Source organism: Fistularia commersonii, chromosome 17 (genome assembly GCF_037954325.1).
Source record: "Fistularia commersonii isolate RoL2024-O1a breed Wild chromosome 17, RoL_Fcom_v1.0, whole genome shotgun sequence".
Taxonomy (NCBI): domain Eukaryota; kingdom Metazoa; phylum Chordata; class Actinopteri; order Syngnathiformes; family Fistulariidae; genus Fistularia; species Fistularia commersonii.
Genome location: NC_141300.1, coordinates 12,645,170 through 12,669,664, shown reverse-complemented (window position 1 = coordinate 12,669,664; position 24,495 = coordinate 12,645,170). Strand labels below are relative to the sequence as shown.

Genomic DNA, 24,495 nt, shown 5'->3' with positions numbered 1-24,495 from the left:
AATTGCAAAGTCTAAATTTAATACACACTCTCATGATGTACGAGAAGGATATCGATCTTTCGCGCACGGGCAGACGAGGACAAATGACGGGGATTCCTCAGTCCGCGTCCCAACCGACGCTTCACAAGAATTCAAATTCTTCGCTTTCCCGAAATAAACGAATACCAAACGGATGTAGAAGCAAAAAAAAAAAAGCCCCGTCTGCTGACTCGCTCACACAGTTCGGCGGGAGTCGAGTTCAATGCCTTTCAAAGGTGGCGCGTCGGTTCAGAAAAAACGCCGAGATGTGACGGGAGACGGCCGGCGGCGATTAAGACTTCGCCCGGAAAACAACGCACTCACGGGCAATTGGAGCCCTCCCGTCGCTTTTGTTGATACTGCTGTCGGTTTTAATTTTCATTTTTTTCCGGGTTTATTTTAATATCTGCCATGCTGACGCTGAGTTTTTCCTTCACACGGCTGACACATAAACTGCACGAAAACACAGGCGTGTAAGCGGACGGCGTGCACGAGCGAGCGTCGGCGTACCTCATTGTTAGCCAGCTGGAACCAAGGTTGCTTCCCGTAAGTGAAGATCTCCCACAGGATGACCCCGAAGCTCCACACGTCGCTCTCCGTGGTGAACTTCCTGTACATGATGCTCTCGGGAGGCATCCAGCGAATGGGCAGCATGGTGTGACCCCCCACCTGGAAGGGAGCGAAACCTTAATCACGCGTGTGAAGGGACGAGTAGGCGTGCAGGACGACCGTCCGCCGTCACAGCGATGGTCACGCGATGAGCTTCCACACTCCGTCTTCGTCTTCCTCCTCACCTTTTGCCGCCTTCCTTTACCATCGGTGAATAATTCATGTCTCCCACAGCTAAATAAGCCAGATTTGGATGTAATCGCCCACCAACGCGTTGTCCCGGCGTCCCCCCGGCGTGACCCTTCTGATCATTAACATGCAAAATCATGAATGCATTTAAAAATAGCTCCGGGCACTCGTGAATCAACAGAGGCTGCTTTTGGCAAAACAACAGGAAACCGATCGCACCCGTGTAGCTTGTTTAAGGCAACTCGCTCGCGCAAATAGCTGAAGAATGGCCGCTAGATTGCGACGGACACAAGGACGAAAACCTCAAATAATGTCCGCGCAATACTCGACTTTAAATCGTTGCCAGCGGCATTCTCTTCATGGCTGAGGCGTAGCCAAACGCAGCACCGCTGGAAGTGTTAGGGGGCCAACGTTGTATGCTCGAGTGGGACCGGCAAAAGGAACGGAGAAGAAGAGCGGTGTTGGTACCATCCATATGGTCGCCTCTTTCTTTGAACGTACATCATCAACCAGCTCCTCCATGCTTGTTACTGTCTGGGAGTCAGAAGTGAACTCCGTAGTGGACTCTCTAAAATCTTCGCAATGGACGTACCCGTTTACGTACGTCACCTGAGCGTAAATGTACCCAAGAGGAACTTATAAGCTGACGACTTCTTCTTTTTCAACAAATATGGCGGTCAATGTTTGGAGGTAGAGACGCTCAGCGGAAATGAAAATGTCAGCTGCTCTCTACATATGTTTGGATGACACTTGGAAAAAGTCACTCCGGCCTCTGGGAAATAAGAAGGGCGATAAGCGTAAACTCAACTGCAGCTGTCGGGTACTTTATTTTTTTTTTTTTTTCAAAAAAAAAAAAAAAAATTCGGGAAATCCTGAGGCAAACAGCCTTGAGCGTACAGGATGGGCCGGCACACCGTCTGACCCCCGAAATGCTGGATGATTTAGATAATTCACACAATCTTCTCAGTCTGAGCTGCAGAATTTTCCAGACTTCTGTGTGTGTGTGTGTGTGTGTGTGTGTGTGTGTGAGTGTGTGTGAGTGACTGATAGCAAACAGTCAGAACAGAGAGAATAACTGAGGGGAAAATCAAATACTCCATCAGTTTTGGCTGTTTGGGCTTGAACCGCAGACGGGACCTGCATGCCGATGAGCCCGTCAGTCTGAGATCTCCAGCGAGGCGAAGCCGGGAGGATGTGTTTGGACGGGGTCTTCTCAAGAGCGTGTGTTTCTATTAAGACACGAACATGTTGAAGTCGATCAGGCGCCTCGACAGCAGGGAGCCTCAGACGGGCTACGGTGTTTTTTTTTTTGTTGTTTTTAATGCAGATAACGTCAGCTGCTTTGGACCGAACGGATCCCAGAACTGTACAGCTCGAATTTGGCCCCAGGAAGTAGCCTCCTCCGCGGGTACCGCTTTTTTTGCATTTCCATGGGTTTTGCATTTCCAAAAGCAGTGAGCTACCACGGTCCGGACCTGTACGATGTGCAACTCAATCTCCACGCTCAAGAACAAACCATTGAAGAAGAAGAAAAGGACGAAAACATGGACGCCATGGAGGTGGAACCTGCCGTAGCGCCCATGGAATAATAACCGTGGACTACAAGATGGTTGGAGTGTTTTTATCTTCTCCCTGCGCTCCGTCGTCAGGTGAAGAACCCCGTTAGCCGTAATTTTTTTCTGGCTAAAATGGTGCTGTTCCTCTTCAAGCCCTGGAAACCTCTCCGAGGCGTAGTAGGACAGAAGAGCTTGGACCTCTTTATCGCTTAATTCCTCACTACTTCTGTCCATTTTAATGAAGAGAAAAGAGCTGGCCAGCGACCAACATCGTTTTTAAAATAGCACCACATAAGTATCTGCTGATGGGTGCCAATCGTCAACATCACTTGGTTCCTATGGAGCCATAAAAAGACCCCACCTTGGTGTCGGAGCTATAATGGCTCTCGGAGATGAGGTCCCGGGTCCCTGGTTCCTGCTGTCCTAGTTTCTGAAAAGCATCTAGAGACCGCTAAAGGTTCTGTGGACAAACGCCAGGGTAGAATGAACGCAACGCAGGAAATGTTGCTTTTGTGGAACAGCCAACAGGTTGCGGATGGCATGGCGAGGGTTAAAAGGAAAACCTGGTTTGTCAGCCTTTTCTGCGTGGTGTTTTTCACAGCGGCCCTGCTGGGACATCAGATGAGCCATTAAAAACCAAACAGTCCGCAGCAGCTACTTAGGAGGATGGGGCTCAATAGACTCATTGACATTTACTGCCAAATACATATGATTTCCCACAATGCCAATTACTGTGGTAAAAGCTTGCTCTGAGAATCCCTCCGAGCCGCTCCTGCCAGCGCTCGAAGACCAACTTTTTTTCTACGCGGACAAGAAAAGCCGAGCCGGGATTCATATCTTTGCCCATCTGGGACCCGGGTGAGAATCTTTACATTCTGTTATGGTTCCAACAAAAAAAAAAAAAACTTAGAAATTCTGAATAATTAAATCCTTGTGACACCCCAGATGGCTTTCTGTGCAGCTGGCTTGCTAGTGTAACATTGCTGCGCATAGCGGTTAGCTAAACAGGTGTTCTGTAATTAAAACTCTTCATATCCTTTTTTTTTTTTTTTTTTTTGTTAACATGGTGTGGGAAAGGCAGGGCACATAAATGAGAGGCTTGTGAATATGTTACATTTAATTATGTGGAAAAGGTACATTGCTATTGTGGTGCTAATGCTAATGCTAAAACACATCCTGTCAACAAGTTTTCAACAAGTGAATTCCCTTGAGATCCTGATGAGACGTACGGTCACACAACCTGAGAACATAATAGCTCCGGCGATGGCTGTTTCTGGCCGGACGCCACAAGGAGGGTATGTTTTTTATCGACCCTGCGGTTTGGGAGCTTCTCTGCCAAAAGGTACTTGGCGGATCGAGGCGTAAACACACCTTGTATCAGATTTACATTACCCCAGGAACGGAGGTCAGACTCGACGGGTATAAAGCGACCTATAACCTATGGCTCGCGTTTTTGCATCTCCGGAAAAGAGGATTCACATCGGCCCATGAAACAAAGACTCATACGTACCCTGTAATAATCTGTGCTGTAAATATCTCTTGACATGCCGAAGTCTCCTATCTTCACCAGCAGGCCGTTCCCCACCAGACAGTTCCTGGTCGCCAAGTCGCGGTGCACAAAGTGTTGGGATGCCAGGTAAATCATCCCGGCGGCGATCTGATTGGCTATGTGGAGCATCTGGGACAGACCCAGTTCCCCGTTGGTCTGGAGGGGCTGCCCGTCCACCAGGATCATGGCGTCTGGCCCGTGGGCTCTGCGGAGAGAGAGAGAGATTCCCAACAAGCTGATATTACCAAACACGAAAACAGCAAGTAGGACATTTCTCTGCACTGTTTCCAAGTCAACCAATTCAGCAGAAGACATCAGCAAAACCTATTTCTGTTTCTATTTCCAAAAAACGTTGATTCACTTGTGCGTTACTGGCTACACTGCGATGGTAGAGGAGGCTCTAGAGGTCTTGGCTTCGGAGGCACCAAAAGTGCAGATACATCGTTGCCACGGAGGCATCCTACGCTCTAACTGCTGCTAGCCAGAGCACCGATTCATGGTGAGAAGATTCCAGTTGCTCACTTCTTTTGCAGCACCGGAGGGCTGTTGCCGCAAAACAGACAAAAACAATTCTTCAGAATTGCATCCCATCATGCAAACTCCATGATGTGGTGGGTGTCCTCTGACCTTGTGGTGGGTGTGCCTCTGCACCCGAAGCCCCCTCCCCCCCCGGCAGTCGTCACTGGAGCGGTCCGAGGTCTCAACAGCGCTTTCACTCCTTGTAGCTCAAAGGGCTTCACACTGGGTCGCGTACACTCTTTCACTAAATTCCGCCAAACCCAACCACCGGGAGATAATTTGGGATTTGGTGTCTTGCCCGAGTGTACTTCAAGGAGGAGCCAGGAATCAAATTGGAAACCTTCTGATTGGAGGGACGCCCGTTCCACCAACTGATGGAGTGTGAAGTACACACGCTTTGTGATAGCTGTTGCTATAGGAGCATACAAGTGTACAAGTTTACCCAAACTGTGCAAGGAAGTGGTGAAAAGTCACGGCAGTCATTCTTGCTAACTAGTTAAATGGGTTCATGTTCTGATCTTTTTTCTCCTCAAGGGTGCGGCGTGAGCTGTGTGGCTTCATTTTGTGTGTTAGCCTCTCTGACTTTCATGTGTGTAATGGAGTAGGTGGCGGCGCGGTGTGGGCATCTTTTGGAGGAGCGCCTGCTAAATTACCATTGTGTCCTGTATGAATTGATTCCAGGACTTTAATGGAAACACAATTACCGGGCTAAATTTAGCAACCGAGGGATAGAAGCTCCCAGAACTGCTGTCCCGTAAGAGCGCGCACACAAACAGAAGCGCTGTCGGTGTTGTATTCTGCAGGCATCCTTGGACCGCATTACATCCTATTAGAGTCGGCATAACGCAGCTCATTAGCCCCCCAACCGGAGTTTAAAATGCAACCATTTAGCTCGTCTCTTCATCCAGAGCGAATGCAATGACGCAGGCAGACGAGTACCATTAAGCTGAACTTGGCACCTTTGTGGCAACATGTCACAATGTAGATCAGGGAATGCACAGCGCGTACCTCGGCAGGTCCTACGGTTCCGTGTCTCGCGGGTTTTGACTGTGTGCGCCACCAAGGCTGCTACTCTGAAAGGTTCGACGACCTCGGACCAATCCAAGGTCAAAAATGTTTGACGTTTACCTGAGACGCCTCGATAGAAAGAGACTCGTATCTTTGTTCTGTAGTTTTCAGTACAGCTGTATTTTCTCGAGTAAGGTTACGAAAGAGACCTCGTCGGACAAACGGACAAGTATTCCAGGATCTGACACTTACAGCGCAATAACAAAACAAATACAAACCTGCTGTTCCTCGACGATAATGTTTAAATTTCATAAATATGGCATTATCTGGTATTAATACGAGACGAGACGGCTGCGCTCTGATGCTCCGACAGGCGTGAGACTGAAACGTACGTTGGCTTGTGTCAGCCAGGGGCCGATATGAGAAACCAGCAGGGTCTTGTTTCATTTTCCTCTCATGTCTTTTCATTTCAGCTCTCGTCAATATTTCTGTCCCCCTGTTGTGTCCAGAGAATTGCATCTGATACCTGGAAAACAGCGCTAAAGAGAAGCGAGAGTTCTGAGCTCAGCCAGCGGAAGTCGCACAGGAGCTCCGCAGACGATCCCAGCTCTTGGGAAGAATAAAAGATAAACTGCTGCAAGTGTCATCGGTGCGAGTGTCTTTTAAATAATCCTTAAACTGATTTGGATCAGAGCGTGTGTGCCGTGTGGCGTTGCTTTAGTTTATCCGTTCGCTTTTCCTCTGGTTTGTGCATCGCAGTTAAAAGGATAATGGTGCGTAATTTGAACATTTTGATTCACAGAAGACACATCGGATGTTCTTTTCAAGGGTTGTAATTGTAAATGATCAAATCCATGAATCTCTTGGTTGGTAATTTTCTGAACGACAACTAGAACCCTGTATATTTCCTGAATTAATTGGGGATATACCATCCCATCTGGTAGGTACTGTGTCTCCAGAGGCCTGAGAGCTTGAGGGTTCTCTACAAGATGTTCAAGGATAGCGCTCCTCTGGACAGAGACCTTAGATGTTCTTCCTGCGATCTTCTGGAAGTGTTCTCCAAGTGACCCCATCACTACTAGGACCACCTTCAAGCCTGACATCTCCTAAAACTCCCCCTTGAGATCCCGGTATTTCTCCAGCTTCTCTTTCTCCCTGATGTTGCCATCATCTGGCACTGTTGCGTCCACGGCGATGGCTGTTTTCTGCTTCTTACCCACCGCTAGGTATGCTTGTTCCAAACCACCAGTTTGGGACTTCAAGTCCAACAGGACCCAGACTCAGTCATTCTGGATGACCACCTTGACTCTGGGACCTCCAGTCCATACTCAGTGCAAACGGTACAATGCCTTGTACATGTACCCTGCATATGATGGTAGCTGGTTTTTGGCACCCTATGTATGCCTAATTCTATCACCACTCTGCTGTTCTGTGCCGGATTATCTCAGGAGCTTCTTTGCTAAGCCTGTACCTGCCCTCTTTGTCTGGCAGTGTGGTAGATCCCAGCCTTGAGGCTTGCTATACAATAGCCTGCATGCTAATGAACATTGTTCCTAATCACGGTCATGTTGCAGACACACATTCTGAGCCCCGTCAGCTGAATGCTCCCTGAAGATTTCAAACCCTCCCTCCCTTTGTGAGTCCTGACATGCCTCATCAGAATAAAGTGCAGGTTCTGTTCCGAGGTAGGCACCGCCTGAGTCAACCATGATCCATCCGAAGGCACGATGCTGAGTGTTGACACCTATCCTTCAAGGCCCAGCTCCATGCTGAAAGAAAATAGTAATTTTAATTGAAAATGATTAATCCCTGTCGGTTGAATCAAAGGGTATTTCTATATTTCTCCATCACCCGTTGGTCTTCAGTCATCTACTCTGTTGATTCGAGCAACACGAGCACCCTCTGTGATGTCAAGGACTCCCTTTGAATGAACCCGCTGTTGCGATGCCCCTGTTGTATCACCTGTGCGAAGAGGAAGGATGAGGAAAAAGCAAGGGTGCCTTTAGGTGATCCACGGTATGCTTGAGATAGCACAGGAGGCCCGTCAGGCAGTCCTTATCCTCCTGAATCTACAGGGTATTATATTGGAACCAGTGTGGAGCCTGGAGTAACACACTTTGACAAATTGTACAAGACACAACGTCTTACTCAGTGTTTGGGAGAGATTGACATATACCCAAATAAAATGAGTTCATTCTTATCGCCCCTTTCCTTCCTCTTCACTTTCTGTAACTAAGCAACTGGCCACACAGGACTCTATTTCGGGCCCGGAATAAGAGGCCGACTGGGAGACAAGAGTATTATTGCTTGTTTGACCCGCCGCTCTGCTGTGGACATTTATTTCTGTATTTTTGTCCTATTGCCAAGGAAACAAAGACCGCTAATCCCAAACAGCTGGACGAGTTAATCTGAAACCGAAGTGCGTTTCAGGAAAACCCCCGATGTTACGCTGAACTTTGCTCATCTATAGTGTTTTAGCAGCATCGTTAAGGGGCACCTGCAAGTTCTGTTGGACCTCTTTTTATACCGGACTTCAGTCGATCTAAAGATCCCACAGATTAATTCATTAATTCATTCATCTATTATTTAGACCACTTATTGTGCAGTGAGGGATCTTTAGTCCATTGAAAGCCACCCGTACATCAGAAGACTTTGAAAAGACTCGTGGAAAACTATCATCTCAGCTTCTCACTACAATTTGAGTTTTTAGTCGCAGCCTCGAGATTTTTAGAAAGACTGTGAATCTCACAGGGTCGCTATTTACAAGAGTACAACCAGGTTCTTTCAGCAGTCCTTCCCCCCCACATGCAATGTTTTCCCGGGTATCTGCAGCGCCTCTGCTATTTCAGCCCATTGCTTTTCCTTCTCCACTCGGTGGAGATCCGTCAGAGAGTCCGAGCCGGGCTGTTCTGCCCGCAGTTCCAGCTCTTTCTGGACTCTCCACACCGATTGGGACGTCCCTCTCTGCTCCCGTTCATCCATACCTCTGACAGATGCCGTCTCGGTCGACAATACCGCTCCGGGAGTTGTTTATCTTTCTTTGTTAAAGCTCATCTATTGGTTGTTGATTGTGTTACATCACCATAACGACTGTAAGACTTGTGATCATTTCAAACACGTTTGATATTGCGGTAAAACCGAGATTCGAAAAAATTGATCGGATTACCAAACGATACCGAACAATCGAGGTGACAGGAGCTCACCGCGACTCCAGTAACACGCCAAACTTTCCTTCTGTTTTTAGTCTGCGTCACCAAAATATTTTAGTGAGAGCCCAGCATCGAGACCTCAGAGATATTTAAGCTGAGGTTGTGGTTGATTCTTTTGGTTCATTTATTTATTCATACATTCACTATGTACACGCATCTTGCAGTGAGTTGTAGTGCTGCTGGTTGCCAGGCGATCACAGGCACATACAGACCCTCCAGTTCTTACATCTGGATAATTTGAGGAACCTCCTGCATGTGTTTAGACTGTGGGAGGAACTGAAAGAACCTTGAGGAACCCCACGTGGACACGATGGAGGACATGGAGACTCCATAAAGAGAAGTCATGGTAAGGACTGACCGGCGTACCGCCCGATGATGCCATTTTTAAAACTAGAAATATACGGTTGAGGAATTTCCTGTCTCCGGCGGGGCTACACAGCGGTGTTTTTGTTGTCTGCCGCAAATTTACACAATTTTTGCCAACCGGTCATCACGTGATAACTTCTTTTATTTTGATTGAGATTAAATGGCATGGAAACTTGGATTTTTTTTTTTCGGAGAGGAAACCATTGTTGTGTAAATAATAGATTGATGCCCTGGGTGGGACAGCTCCCTGCACCCCTCTGTCAGACGGGCTTATTCATCAGTCACCGCCGAAGACGTTTGTCTGGCACTTGACGCGTCTCTAACAAGTCTCTCACGGCGCGGCGCGGCGCGTCTGCATTGACAATGCTCGACGCCGGAACACTTTCTGCCATCTCTATTTATAACTTTAAAATCAAGACAGCGCACACCTTCAATTTATTAGCTGCTTGCCAAAACATTTTTCTTGCACGGGCTGTCAGCCATTCACCTCTGCAGACGGAGCGTAAGGGCATAAAGGAAGGGAGAGCGGATCGTAAAATGTGAGTAGACGCATTCTGCTGACAAAATATATTAAAAGAAAAAAAAAAAAACAACAACAAAATAGAAATCCCTTCAGCCTTATATATTTTGCAAAGACAAGCTATTCCATCACTCAGCCGACAAGATAATGCATTTTTCCGTGTGTCGAGCTCCAGGCCCGGCCCTCGACCTCCAACCTCTTTTTTTTTAGCTAACGCCGTAATGAGGTCAACTTGAAACAGTTCGGGTTTCTGGACGGGGCGGACGAAGGGCCGCCGCGTCTCGGGACTATCTTGGAAATGTAAACACTGGACTCAAAGAATCTCCAGCTCCTCATTTCAAAGTGTCTCTCTTCATTTAAGATGCCCCCCCCCCCAAAAAAAAAAAAAAAAAAAAAGGGCCGAAGGGTTTAGCTGCCATGGCAGGAGCAGTTAAACACACACACATGCAGGAAAAAAAATTGCTCTTTACTTTACTGGCGCTCTGGACGTTTGACTGGAGAGCAGAGGATGACAGCTTGTTTGACCACAACATGCAAATCTGCCCTGAAGAAGAAGAACATCTAGAACGAGGATGAGCTCAGGACTGATGGGGTTGCTGGTAAAATCCCCAAAATGCACCAGCTACTCTATATTAGCTGCGATTCTATACAGATTATTTATGCACTTTTTGAAAAGCTGGGGTATCTCACTGGTCTGCAGCTTTAGCACAACGTCAGCTAACCTGCGTTTAGATGCTCTCCTGCTGATAACAAGGCATTGCAAAAATCACTTGAATCCATAACTGCCGTGTTCGAAAGGTTCCCCTTGAACCCCCCCCCCCCCCCAAAAAAAAAAAAAAAAAAAAGAAGAAATTATAGTATGTATGTACAGGACTGTCTCAGAAAATTGGAATATTGTAATAAAGTTCTTTATCTTCTGTAATGCAATTACAAAAACAGAAATGCCATACATTCTGGATTCATTACAAATCAGCTGAAATATTGCAAGACTTTTATTATTTTAATATTGCTGAATATGACTTACATCTTAAGAAAACTCAAAAATCCTATTTCAAAACATTAGAATATCACGAAAAAGTAATTTTTGTTTTCTTTAATTGCATCACAGAAGATAAAGAACTTTATCGCAATATTCTAATTTTCAGAGACAGCCCTGTATATAGATTTGAGATGGCTATTTGGTAGAGTTGTCACTTCTGACTTCCGACTACTTTGGCTCGTCTGTGACTAAAATTCTACTTTTTGTAAGTCGCTTTGGATAAAAGCATCTGCCAAATGACTGTAATGTAATGTAACGTCACATAACTCTCCACTCACCTGAGAAACTTATTGAGATCGCCGTGCTTCATGTACTCGAAGACCATGATGAGAGGGTCCCCGTCGACGCACACGCCGTAAAACTTAACAATGTGCTCGTGCTGGAGGTTAGTCAGCAGCTCGGCCTCTCGCTGGAAGTCCTTCCTGGCGGCGAGCGTGGGGTCCTTCAGCGTCTGGGGGGAAAGACGACAGGGTTCGTGAAAGCGGTGAGGATGCGAGGAAGCGAAAGGCAGCGGAAGCTTCGTCGGAGCCGACGAGAGCGCAAGGCCCGGCGACGCCTTTACTATCACGTGAAACAACACGTCGTCGGAACCGATTGCCCGCGAGTTTAAATATTTGTTTGTTTTTTTTTCTCCTCCTTTTCTTGAAAGACAATCGCTCTGAGACGATGAGGGAGGGGTCCCTGCTGGGTCGGTGGAAGGAGCAGCGAACGAAACGTTTAGGGACCGAGAATATGAGCAGTTTAGTTGTCTGCGCGTGATAATGAGGCCCCTAAACGCTGACATTACTGGTAATGGCTATAATAGCAGGACAGCTGTCATGGCTACTTCATTTCTCATTTCTCTCCAGAATCATTTCCCCCTTTGCATTTCTTCCTTTCCACCGCCGTTGTAGAGATGCAGGTCTTTCCGTGGTAGAACATTTATTTCCGAAGCTCCTCGAGGAAGAAGCCTTCCTACACTTGCACACTATTGGGGCTAATGTCACATTTACAACCACAGTAACCTTCAGCTGGCAGACTTTGTCCTTTCCTCTGCTTGGCATCTGCAAGACTGGCGTTGCAGCGACTGGTGAGACATCGGAGGCCGGGGACGTATCCTGACCATCAGGTCGTGGAACGGAAAATACAGGAAGTACGTCAAAAAAAAAACAAAAAAAAAAAACCATCACTCAGGGGAGTGTTAACCGGCAGAGTACAAAAGGATAAGTCACAGAAACAAAGGTAATGGAATGATCGAATTAAGAATGGCGTAAAAGAGAAAATGGAGGATTAAACAGAAAAAACACGCAAGGAAACGGAGCGCAGAAATTAAACAGGGAATCTGAGAATACGGCTTAAAGGTCCAAACATGGGAAACGGCTAATACGCGAAAAGCCGCATGAGCCGATTGGTACTTTGTATCCAGGACAGTGATAATGTATCGCTAACACACTCATTATGGAAAGAGACACTTATTTTATAACATTCAAGAATACTAGTCTCATACTTGAGCTGGACGGCGCAGAGGAGGACAACGTCACTTATCCGATGCGAGCCCGACGGGATTCGGAGCACGACCGCCAAACAATCCGCAGTCCATTTGTTGTTGAAAGGCGACGCGTGCCGTTCAATAACCGAACCTGCCAGAATCGTCCGTCGTCTGAAACCCGAGCGGTCCGAGGAGATGGCCTGCGGGCAGTGGCTACTCCGTGCACTACAGCGACAAAATATGCTAAAACGTCATTTGTTAGTGCAGTACGGCTGTTAGCGCTACTGGTATTAGCAAGAGCAGATCATTTGTGCCCGTTCCCTCCCCGATGCTAATATCACTATCTTTCTGCCGCTCTTTCTTTGTATCCCGACCGGTCGAGATTGAAGGACGCTCAAATTGAGCCGAGACCTTTCTGCATCGGGGGAGGCGGCGTTTCCTCACCACGGTCTCCGAGTGCTTACTCCTGGGGGGCAAAGTTGGGTCCACCGTGACTATTTCTTTGATGAATATAAAGCTGCTATTGTACCATGCCAGCTATTAGCATCTAACTGTTAGCGCTTCTGGTATTAGGAGTAAATCATTTGTTCCTGACCCTCCTGACCCTGACGCCCCCTCCGTCTCGAACGCACTCCTGGTCGAGGCAGAAGGCCGCCCGCATCCAGGTTGTGCAGCTGGTAAAAGGCCATGTTTCCTGGTTGGTCCCTTCAATAAACCTTGGCTTTCTGGAGCTCCGACACGGTCTAAAGAACCCGGAGAAGTATCTATTTTCCGGCTCCAGCGTCAGTGGAGGAACACAATTTTTCATTTAACCCTGCTTTTATTTACGTCGAGATTTATTTAGGTTATTTCGGCTCAGACATAGAAACAGATCCAGGTTTGTCGAAAATGACGATAAAGGGCTTCTAATGCGTGGGTGTGTGGTGCTAAAGGAACTTTCCAAATACGGCAGGTCGTCAAAAGTGAGAATGGGGGTCTGGACCACAGTTTTCAAGTGTATCTACGGGTCCTCTCCAATCCTGAAACTAATCCAGACCTGCTCGAAGTGGAAAATGTCATCCGACGCCTCGGCTGTGATTCGACGCCTCATGATTAAAATCTGACCGGAACAGTAACAAGGCCGCCGTCGCCGCTAATGTTTGCTGACATCTGTGGATGTGGGTGGTCCTAAAAGTCTGCAGATGATATCAGACGGAAGTCAATCTATAAAAATGCCACGACTATTCACAATTTATTATTTAGCTCTCACACTTAAGAAAAATACACTGCCTAGACGAAAATTTCCAATTATTGTGCACATGATAATGATATGTGACTAGATATAATTTATTGATCCCAGGATTGGGAAATTATTTGTCAAAGCGCAGACAAAGACAAGCTAAAATAAAGAAATAAAACGAAATGAAATAAAATAAAATATAATAAATAAATAAAATAAAGTTTGATAAAATAAAATAAAATTAACTAAAATAAAATAAAATAAAATTAAATTAAAATAAAATAAAGTTTGATAAAATAAAATAATATTAACTAAAATGAAATAAAATAAAATAAAATAGAATAAAATAAAATTAAATCAAAATTAAAATAAAATAAAATTAAAATAAAATGAAATATGAGGCTTTAAAAATAGTTTAGAGTATTATCTCAAAGTGTCTATGCATATTTACCTCATATACAGCAGGAAATAAGCCAATGCGGCAATGTAAAGTCACCCTGACGTGCCATGCAAGGTGCTAACAAGACCATCGGGGTCGGGGAATCGAACCCCCAACCCCAGACGCCTCATCATCGAGTCATACGGACGTGAGGTGCCTATTTATGTGCACGACCCTGCGGAAAGCTAATCCTGACGGGCACAGGAGACACAATCACACTGAGCATTATGTACCTCACATATGGCTGGTTATGGAGAAGAGAGAAAAAGAACCTGCAGAGCTGTGTAATTGAGCAAAAAGGTAACACATCCTGCGAGATTAAAATAGGCTGCATCTCTAATCCCTCTTCATCCGCGCTAAGACTAACACCTGTCTGCCGCAGATCAACATATCAGCCATGTTTCCATTAATAACTGCAGCTTTGCAGGGAATGTATCTTCGTGTCCCGCTAAAGACCCGGACTTGGAATACACAAGTAAGACGTATTAGCTCCTGGTCCAGGGAACCTCGTGATTCCCTTTGCAGCGATCGCAGTTTGTTTGCAGATGCCAGCAGACGGGTTGTGTGCAGTGAGACAGGTGACACTCTTAGGTGTGAATTCGCATCTGGAATCTCTGCTGCACTGGCGAGACGGGATTTTCTTCTCCACAGCTGCAGACACCCAGTGATGATGATTATTATCATTATTATTGATATTAATTCATTCATTGCGGCTTATCCTGCGATGATGGTCGGCGGTTGGGTGGAGGTCTGGAGCAAGAGGCGGGGTTTCCTCTGGACCAATCACAGGGCAACATATTGAGACGTCCAACCATTCGCTCTTTCATTAGCACGTCACATGGAGGCAAACAACCATTCACCCTCTTATTCACACATACGGACATTTCAGGGTCTCCGGTGAACCTCCTAAATGTTTTTGGACCGCAAGAGGAACCTGAAGAACATTAAGGAACCCCACGCAGACCAAGGACCTTCTTGCTGTGAGGACCTTCTTGCATGCCACATTATTAGAATTATTATTATTATTATTATTATTATTCATAGTAGTAGTAGAAATAGTAGTAGTGCACTCAGAATGGCAACATCATCATTGCTCCCTCCCCTGAAAGACCAGGAGATGGATCCTTTCCACGACTGTAGACCTTCTCGCTACTCTGCGTGGACGTTGATGTGCAGCTGCATCTTCTCCCGCTCAAGGATTACAAACCAATTTCGGGTGCGATCAATTCGAAAACAGAAATAAACAAGATACTTCAGGAACCGCTCTGCCGATACAACGCGTGCTTTCTCATCGGCGAGCCGCTCCGGTCGGCTGGACGCGAGGAGCGAGCCGCGGCTGCCGCGTCGCCTGCCAAACTCGGTCACGCCAAGCGAATCTCGGCCGCCAGCCTCGGCCTGCTCTGACCGCCATTTGGCAGACACTCTGACGGCGGAGTGAAGCGCTTCATCTCGCCGTCTCACTCTGCTTTTACAGTGTGTGTGTGTGTGTTAAACTGCTTCTTCCTCTTACCTTTACAGCAACCAGCATCTTGTCCTTGGTGGGGCTCAGATTATAACATTCGGCGAGGAAGACCTTGCCGAAGGCTCCCTCTCCGAGCTCCCTCTTCAGAATAATGTCCCTCCTCTTGATGTGCTGAACATCTGAGGGAAAGAAAGGGTGCGCGCTCATTACTAAAAAATTTTTTTAGAGTCGGACAAAACACACACACACACACACACACATACACAAAAGTGTCTTTGTTTGAAAGTGAGGGATGGATATGGCTCTCCTCTGGGGTGTACCTGACCCAGTATACATCTGTGTGTGTGTGTGTGTGTGTGTGTGTGTGTGTGTGTGTGTGTGTGTGTGTGTGTGTGTGTTGATACCGCTGACTGGAAGATGACCCCTCTTTCTCAGTGTTAATGACAACATTAACCCAAGCTATTTGTAACTGCATTAATTAGCGGGCACGGCACACAAACACAAGCGTGCACGCACACACACGCGCACACACACACACACACACACACGCACAAACACACTAGCATGCACATGCACATCCAGAGGCGCGCTTGAATGTATGTAAACACTCCACAATGTGAATAGTGTTTCCCCATAGGGCCAGCTGTGTTGTTTTAACACCAGTGTTGCCATGACAACCCTCCTCCAGGTCAGCTCATGCACGTATATTTTTGGCCAATGTTATGCAATTAATCTGCTGTCACTTCACGTCCTCCGATCGATACTCTGCTCCAGACTCGCAGGTCGCGCGCAAACGCCACCGATATTTACATGATCGCCGCCTCCACTGTGCTTTAAAAGGGTCTCGGCGCAATAAATAAGTCACAGATAGTGTGAAAGCGTGATATAAGTGTGTGTTGATACGAATTTTGAATGACCTCCACATCCCGCCGCTATGCTAACGGCAGACATTCATTCATTCATTATTGATACCGTTCATCCTTCACTCACACACACTCTTATGGAGGCGCTGGAGTGGATCAGTCAAACCAGCCGCAGGGCCTCGTATAGAGACGTGGAACAATTCACCCTCTCATCTTCAGCCATAAGAGCCCATACAACCATTCACCCTTTCAAACATCTTATAAATTATTCACTCTAAATCCCATATCATCAAAACTTTCTGATGTTGTTGTTGTTGTTGTCTATGTAACTGCTGTCTATTTATTTGACAGCAGATTATTTTTATTCATTTTTGTATTCATTTTTTTTAATCATTTTTATTAATTAATTAACCAATTAATTCATTAATTTATTTGTCTTGCTATACCCTGTCGTCTCCCTTTTATATATTTAAATTTTATATAGAGTATTTATATTCATAATTATATTCATATTTATTTATTTATTTTTTTTTTTACATTATAACTGTTACGCTGTTGTGACAAAGGAGTTTCCCCTATGGGGATCAATAAAGTTTATCTTATCTTATCTTATCTTATCTTATCTTATCTTATCTTATCTTAACTTATCATTCAAGTATTCATACATTACACAGACCATTCATTCACTCATTTACATGCTATATAGAGACAAATCATTCACCCTCCCATTTAAACATCATATAGAGATATATAACCATTAACCCTCTCATTTAAACATCATATTCCCTCTCTCAAACACCTGGACTATCCATTATTCATTCACACGCAACCGATAACGGTCCGCACAGAAAATCTTTCTTGGTACAAATGAGTTTTTTCATTAGACCTTCTAGATCTTTTTTTGAAAAACGACAGTTTCCACCTTCACCTTACTGTCACACTTAATATTGCAACTGACTAATATAAAGTGTAATCGCTGTATTCAGAATAAATACTTTGAACTGACAAAAGTTTCTATTATTTGAACCCCTACGCCTCTAACTGGTCCGTGGAAACATCTTCATGCATAAAACCGGTTTAAATCCGGTATAAAAAAGGTCGGGGGCCGCTGATATAGATCATTCATTCTCACAACAAACACGTCGTATAGAGACAAAAAAAAAACAACAACTTTTAATATAGACGCATCGAACCGTTTTAAATGTAATATTCGCACATCTAGATATCAAGTAGACACATAAATCCATTTAAATGTAAAAGATGATTCATTCACACGTTATATAGACCATTCACACAAGAAATAGGCCATTCATTCACTCATTCACCCATTTTATTGATATGAAACATTCACCCTCTCATTTAAATAATTCACTCTCTCATCAACACATCACATGGAGACAAACAGCCATTCACACTCTCACTCGCCGCTCAGTTTCGGGTCTCCGACTTACAAATCCGTCGTTTTGATGTCGGACGAGTTGATCTCCAAGCACGCGCGTGTTGGCGTCGCTCGCCGTTAACAAAGCCGCGTTCTCCAGACGGAGGTTCAGCCGAGTTCACTGTTTTTTTTCATGTCGACGGGTATAATTATTCCTCCGCCACTTCAATATACACCTTGCAGGCGGAGGTTAATTAGCGCTGATAGTGGTCCCCTCTGTGTTGAGTTTGCACGACCCAGAACTATTTTAATAAGACATTAGCATAACATAATGTTCAACCAAAGGTGAGGGGGCCGCGCTATCGCTGCGGTGTAGTTAGACGACGGATAGTTTTCGGGATGACCGAGGGAACTATTCTCAACTTATCGCCGGGCTTTCTTCGATGTATTAAAAAAAAAAAAACATATATTCCATATCGCGCTGGAAAATGAAGAGGACGACCTCTGCATCCTTGTCTCGTCGCGATCGGCGAAAAAACGCCGCGCGGCAAAACGAGCGCCGCTTAATGCGTTTTGTTGATGAAAGATTTCTATCGCGGAATTGGTTGCGGAGGAGAAACGAAGAGAGGCTGCGACAAAGAAACGAGCCGGACAAAAAAAAAGTTGCGGGGTTGTCGGAACAGCGGATATCGCATTGCGCACGTCTAGTCACACGTAATCATCATTATGGTCTGGTTTGCTGAATACTTGACCTGATTATATCCTTTTATGAATAAAAATGAAATAAAAGGGTAGCACCACCGGGGGGTTGTGATATAAAGAGAGGAACTGTGTGAAATGTTTGTTTTCTTGTCGAGCGAAAAAAAAAATATCCCCAAAATGATACTGTATTTATTCATAATTATCCACCATAATTTCCAGACTATAAGCCACTACTTTTTTCACACTTAAACAATAATGCGGCTAATTTATGGATTTATTTTTGGGCTCGCGAGCTTCATGCAGCCAAAACAATTAGCTTCATTGCATCAGTCCAATGAAATTTCCACGAAATTCTGAGGTTGTTCAATTCCGACAATGACGAAGACCAAGATAGCGATCAGCAAAAAGCGGGGATAAAAATCTGCAAGAAACTTCTTAGAATCACCAGAAATGATATTTGTTATGTTTGCAAACCGCTTTGCACCGAATCACATTCACACACACTAAAAGTACATTTTAAATCAAATTAATTACTTTTTTCCTTTTTTAATTTATTTGACATAAATAATTCCATAAATACTTTTTTTATCTGAAATGAAAATAAATGTATGTATATGTATAATGTATATATATATTCATATATATATATATATATGTGTGTATGGACCAAATAAAATTGATATATTTATTTTATTCTTTATGTTAAATAAAAAATAAAAAAAACAAAATAAAAAATAAAACGATTACTTTTAATTACATTTGAAACTGGATTTTCTATTAAAAAAAATGAATTAGAAAATGCATCATTATTGATATTTTTTACAAACTTGCAGGGGAAAATTAGAGAGACTGATTACCACAGAAGGCAACTTGTAGCAAATGGGCATCACCACTGGTAGTGGCTTCGACGTGTGTTTGCACGTCTGCCGAGAGGGGGAGGTTCGGGGGGGGTCGCTCGTGTTTGCACAAGCATGTCTGAGCGAACATTGTCTCCCACAGGATTCGCAGAGATTTATGTCGCCGTACTGGCAATAAGTGATTTTCCCTGCTGTCGCCTGTTCATTGCAGACAGGAAGCGGGCGGAGGGGCTGCTGGAAGAACAATCTCGGCCGAGGAGGAACATTCCTATTCCAAGAGGATTAGAAACAGAGGGAGGCGCTTCCAGCAGAGATACGTGGCGAATCTTTTTGTCTCTGGCTGCAGACAAAAGTTTCATTTTGGTCTTCCTCGCAAGGTCAATTTCTGTTTTGCGAGAGGTCGCGTGTCCGATTTAGACGCGTTCATTTGCACGTCCATGTCGGAGGAGGCTGAAGGGTTGGACGTCTCTAGATGACGTGCGAATGGCAGAGTGAATGGTTTAATGTCCATTTATGACATGTGAAGGAAAGAGGGAATGTTTGTATCACTTTATATGTCGTGTGAATGAGAGGGTGAATGGGTTATTTAAGTATCTACACAAGGGTGAATTCATATAACTTGTGAATGAAAGAGTGACTGGTTGTGTGTCTCTTGAGGAGTCCTTGTGAGGAACATCTGAGTCCAGGGTGAAACCCGCCTCTCGTCCAATCACAGCGGGGACAGGCTCCTCCGCAACCCCAAACGCCAGATAAGTGGACCGGCTATTTTATGATTTAATGAATTTAGTTATGAGAGAACATCTCTCCGCCGCCCGCCCTCATGGTCGTTTCCATCATCCGAATCCGCGGTGAATTCCAGGACCTCGGTGAAACCCGGGGTAACTGTTGATGGACATCAAACTCCGGACGGCGGCCTCCTTCGCGTGAAAAGCACTCCGCTTTTGGAAAACACTGGACGCGCTGCCTTTTCGGCGGGCGCGTCCGGTCAATGTAGACAGCGAGGCGAGAAAAAGCCCCCGGTCAGCTCAGTCATCGGGAAAATATCCAATATCAAAGTTTTTCACCCAAAAATATATTCCAGTCAGCCTCGTAGGCAGGCCGGGGTGATGGATAGGACCGTCTGGACGGCCTCGCTGCTGGAGCCCGGGATGTAATAGCGGTTTGACTTTTATGCAAACAGATGAGGAGCCTGTACCTGGCATCTAATCTCAGCTTGTGGACTTTTATCCCCTCTAAAAAAATTATTTTCTCGCTTTATTCTCGCGGCCCATTATCCATCATCACGTATTCTGTTTATCTGCTCCGATATATATACTTTCTTATTCAGCGCGTGGTTCCCGGTGCGCTCGCCATCGACCTCCGGAACCCAAACAATGGCGCCGGATTTGCGTTCACTTACAGGTGGCGGGTTTGTTGCAGTTGTGCCCGTGCCTGAAGTACTGCGGGTTCTCGATGATCGGGATCCTGGTCATGCCGATCACCACGGTGTCGGAACCCGTGTCCAGCGTGCAGGGGCTGATGATCCCGTGGTTGACGTGATGCAGGGGGCTGGCCGAGTCCTCCTCGCCGCTTATCACCGCCACCGGACCTGGAGAAGGAGAACAAGGACGGGATTTGTTTTTTCCGCTCCGAACCTGATGATTTTACAGCTATAAATACAGCCAGCTTCGGAGTCGGGCCTTAGTTTACGCCTCAGAATCGATCAACATTAACAGGATCTGTCAGGAAGCCGGCACCCAATCATTCAAACAGCCAGGGCCCCTCAGCTAGTAAATCACTATTTCACCACAGAAGTGAATTCTCCGGTAAGTGATTCAGCAAAGCCAGCAACTAATTAGTCATGCCATCAATCCATCAACTTAACATGACAATTGTGGATGTACTATTATGGATTATAATGACGCAACAACAAATGTAAAATGCGGATACACAGCGACGCACACAATAATTTATCACCCACTTCTAAAGGATTTATTCAGCATCAGAAACGAAAGGGAGTGCATGTGCGAATCCCAAATTATCACAGAAGTCGACAAGGCTACAGGCAGACGGCACTGCTCTGTTCGACCACCGCATTGATGCCGATCAAGACCGAGCGGATCGAGGCAGCGGTTCCTTCCCTTCCAATTCATCCGAAACCAAACGCATGGGTACGAATGTTGGATCCGCTCATCATCTGACCTCTTTGGGTGACCTTGTTTGAGTGTCTGGGTTTGTTCAGTGACGCGTACGACGCCATCGAGCAACCCTGTGTTGGGGAAGGTGTGGAGACCACTTACAACAAGGTTTTATATGGCTGCTGTGGAACCCCATCCTCAAGAGTAGCTCAGACTCATCAAGGAGTCAACAGCACTTGCGCCAGAGCAAGAAATCTTTTGGAGTAGCCCCCCGCCAAATTGTGTTCTTGACAGAATGCCGTCTGAAGTCATCAAAGTCATCTTCACAACATATGGAAACTTCTGGAAAGGTACCCTTGTGGTCACCAAAGACCCAGAGTAGTTTGTCCCATGGGTACCCTAAATTCCATGGGCAATACAGTGGCGCAGTAGTCGGCAGCAAGAAGGTACAAGTGAAGAAATTCAAGTCCAGTTGCCACGCCGAAAAGATTTTGACAAAAAGGTACAAGGTACGTTGGTTCCTCCCGCAGTCTAAAAGCAAGCAGATGGTTCAGTGAAGACTCCGAATGGCCCACAAGAGTGAGAAGGTCAATCACCAGCACTCATGGAACTCTGAGCGCAGGAGAAACGGTAAAAATACCCAACAAATGAATGAATCCATTCCATCAAGACCCCGATCTGTCTGATTCTGCCGTTTGTGGAAACAAGGGACGGTGCATTCTGGCGGAGAAACTATATCTGTTGTGCTTCAACATTCGGATGATGAGAGTGACGGAGAGCTGACGTGCCCAGAAGCCTCAAAGAATGACAAGGATTTTAGAGGGAATGTTAAGGAACAACATCATATGCAGCGCAGCAGAGATATTGACATAGACGGGAGAAAATTCATCCATCAAAGGGTATTAAGTGGAAATTACAGGCTTGGATGTGGGAGGACTTCAGTATTTCTGAATTATTTCACGTGCCCAACCAGATCTGTCAAAACAGTCGCAGAACTTACAGACTAACGCACCCGGAAACGGTACAACATTGTAGATCGTCTGGTCCTGAACGCATCTAGAAACCTTTACGTTGGCTCTCCTCCTTTTCCACGTGCCCTTCACCTTGATTCCAGTGCATGCTTTTCCATTTTGGTGATTATATAAGCTAATTAATTAAAGGATGACGGACCACATCGGATGCCCATGATGTGATACGAGGCCTCTGGAGGGATTTTAGACGGTATTGATACGAAGGCCAGCTGGTGGCTTTATCTTTCAACACCACCTACACACTTACGGTGGATAAGGCATACCGGACTAATAAACACCGGGCTGTATAAGTACACCTGTTCAGCTGGACTGATTTCAAGAAGGAGGACGGAGATGTGTGTTTTTAAAGTCGGCAGAAGGGCGTTAGCTCCAAGAGCCTTTAGATAATCACTTCATTTGATGAAGATCCGGTGTTTCATCTTCACATGATGACACTTTGAAGCCCAGATACATCCAGCAGGTTCGCTGAAGACCCTAAATTGGTAGACTAGCCTACCGTAGCCTAAACATCAACCTACTGTCTGAAAAGTTACAAGTTCGCTCAGCCTAATGTTGACAATAGAGTTGGTGTTATTACTATTGTCTTTTATGATACCATTATCTTCCAATTCAAACTGGTATACCTTTTCCTTTCTTATACCCGCAGTGTACTGGTTGCCGTTCTTTTTTCTGACATTTTCGGGGGATACGAAGTATCGAAATTACTGTAGAAAACTGGAGGTAACTAATTAAACTACAATACAGTAATGGTGACCGAGTTAGACTTGATGACTGAGGGAGAGAAGATGCTAGCTGTAGCTTAGCACTGGCAGTTGCCTAAGCCCAACTTCTTGTACCCAGCTATGTTTGGGTACACTTACACTCTCAACTGTGCTGCCACTGTACTCGGTGCATTCACATTGACGTCGCAACTTTGAGATATTTTCATTGAATGAATATTGGTCAAAGTCATAACGCCTGTCGTAACTCTGAGCTGACGCTAACCGAGGACGTCGTCAAGTGAGGGGTAACTATATTCACGATTCCTCCTCTGGACATCACCCAACCATCTCAGCCCCTGACCTTCCCTCAAAAACATCGAATAATGTGCGTCCCTCTGATGGACTCATTCCTGATCCCATCCGTCCTGGTCACTCCCAAAGAGAACCTCAATATCTTCATCTCTGCGACCTCCACTTCTGCCTCCTGTTTTTTCGTCATTGTCTCTGTTTCTAGAGCATACAGCATTGCTTGTCTCACCACTGTCTTGTACACCTTTCCTTTCCCCTCAGACTGATAGTCTTCTATCTCATAGTACCACCCCTGACACTTTTCTCCGCCCATTCCGACCTTCTTGAACCTGTCTTTACCTTTTCCACACTTTACCTTTTCCACACTGTCCATTGCTCGGGACTGTTTACCCTAAGTATTTAATATCCACCAACTTCTTTATCTCCAATCCCTGTAGCCTCACCGTTCCACCCAATTGACTCTCATTTACGTACATATATTCCGCCTTGCTGCGACTAACCTTCATCGCTCTCCTTTCAAGAGCATACCTCCTTCTGAAAAGCTCATTGTGTTTGTTGATTCTACAGATCTCCATCGCGTCTGTGAGACCAACTGTGTTTGAGAAGGCCCATTTCAATCATCGTTCACAGCAGTTTTCCGGTTTCGCCCCTTCGGTTCCAGGTCCCGTTCAATAAGACGCTCGATAAGGCCGCTTTGTGTTCAGTCCACTCCACTTCAGATTATATTTTCCCCATCGGACCGGATGTCAGGCTTTTAACACTAATTAAACCTGGGGAAGGAGCTGATCTGTTGCTTTTTTTTTTGTTATTTTCTCCATACAGTGCGTGGCAGTGGCTCCATTTGGGTTTTTCGGTTTCTAATGGGAGCAACTCTGGAGCTTATTTCGCAGCATATTTTTTAATGAGATAAATAAAACATCTGGCTTGACGCCTCGCCGGGTTCCGGCGAAGACACAGAAAAGTCGCTCCGGGAAGCAACGAGACATTACGATTCACTCAAATGTGAAATATAAAACCGATTCCAAAACAACATACTTGAAAGTAGAATGCAATGACTTGCAAGTACTTCTCTTATGGATTTACCACCGACTCATACATCGTATGGAAATCCGATCTACGGGACAAAGCACAGCAATTTCCATTTTTCAAGCTTCTGCCACCTCATTGTTCTGGTATGAAAACATATATTAGTACTTCTGTCAGTTTCCAACACTAAAAAGTTTTACATTGCAATGCATGGGAATGCTTAGATTTTTCTCAATATGTCTGGCACCTCTGGGGAAGCCTTGGCAGATACAGACGCAAGTCCTTCAAAACATCTGTGTGCAGAAGGTAGCCTTTAGGTGACCATGCGTTATGTACGATAT

The 24,495-nt window shown here is 45.4% G+C and overlaps 1 protein-coding gene across 1 annotated transcript in view; it reads right to left on the bottom strand.

The window, feature by feature from the left end:
- LOC147225219 (NT-3 growth factor receptor-like) overlaps nt 1-24,495 on the bottom strand; it is a 139,562-nt gene that overhangs the window by 6,234 nt on the left and 108,833 nt on the right. Inside the window, exons 13-17 of the mRNA XM_086163718.1 lie at nt 20,370-20,558; nt 15,219-15,349; nt 10,861-11,033; nt 3,883-4,126; nt 529-687 (exon numbers count right to left, since the gene is read on the bottom strand). Of these exons, the coding sequence (XP_086019844.1) occupies nt 529-687; nt 3,883-4,126; nt 10,861-11,033; nt 15,219-15,349; nt 20,370-20,558 (896 nt within the window). The remainder of the gene's footprint in view (nt 1-528; nt 688-3,882; nt 4,127-10,860; nt 11,034-15,218; nt 15,350-20,369; nt 20,559-24,495) is intronic.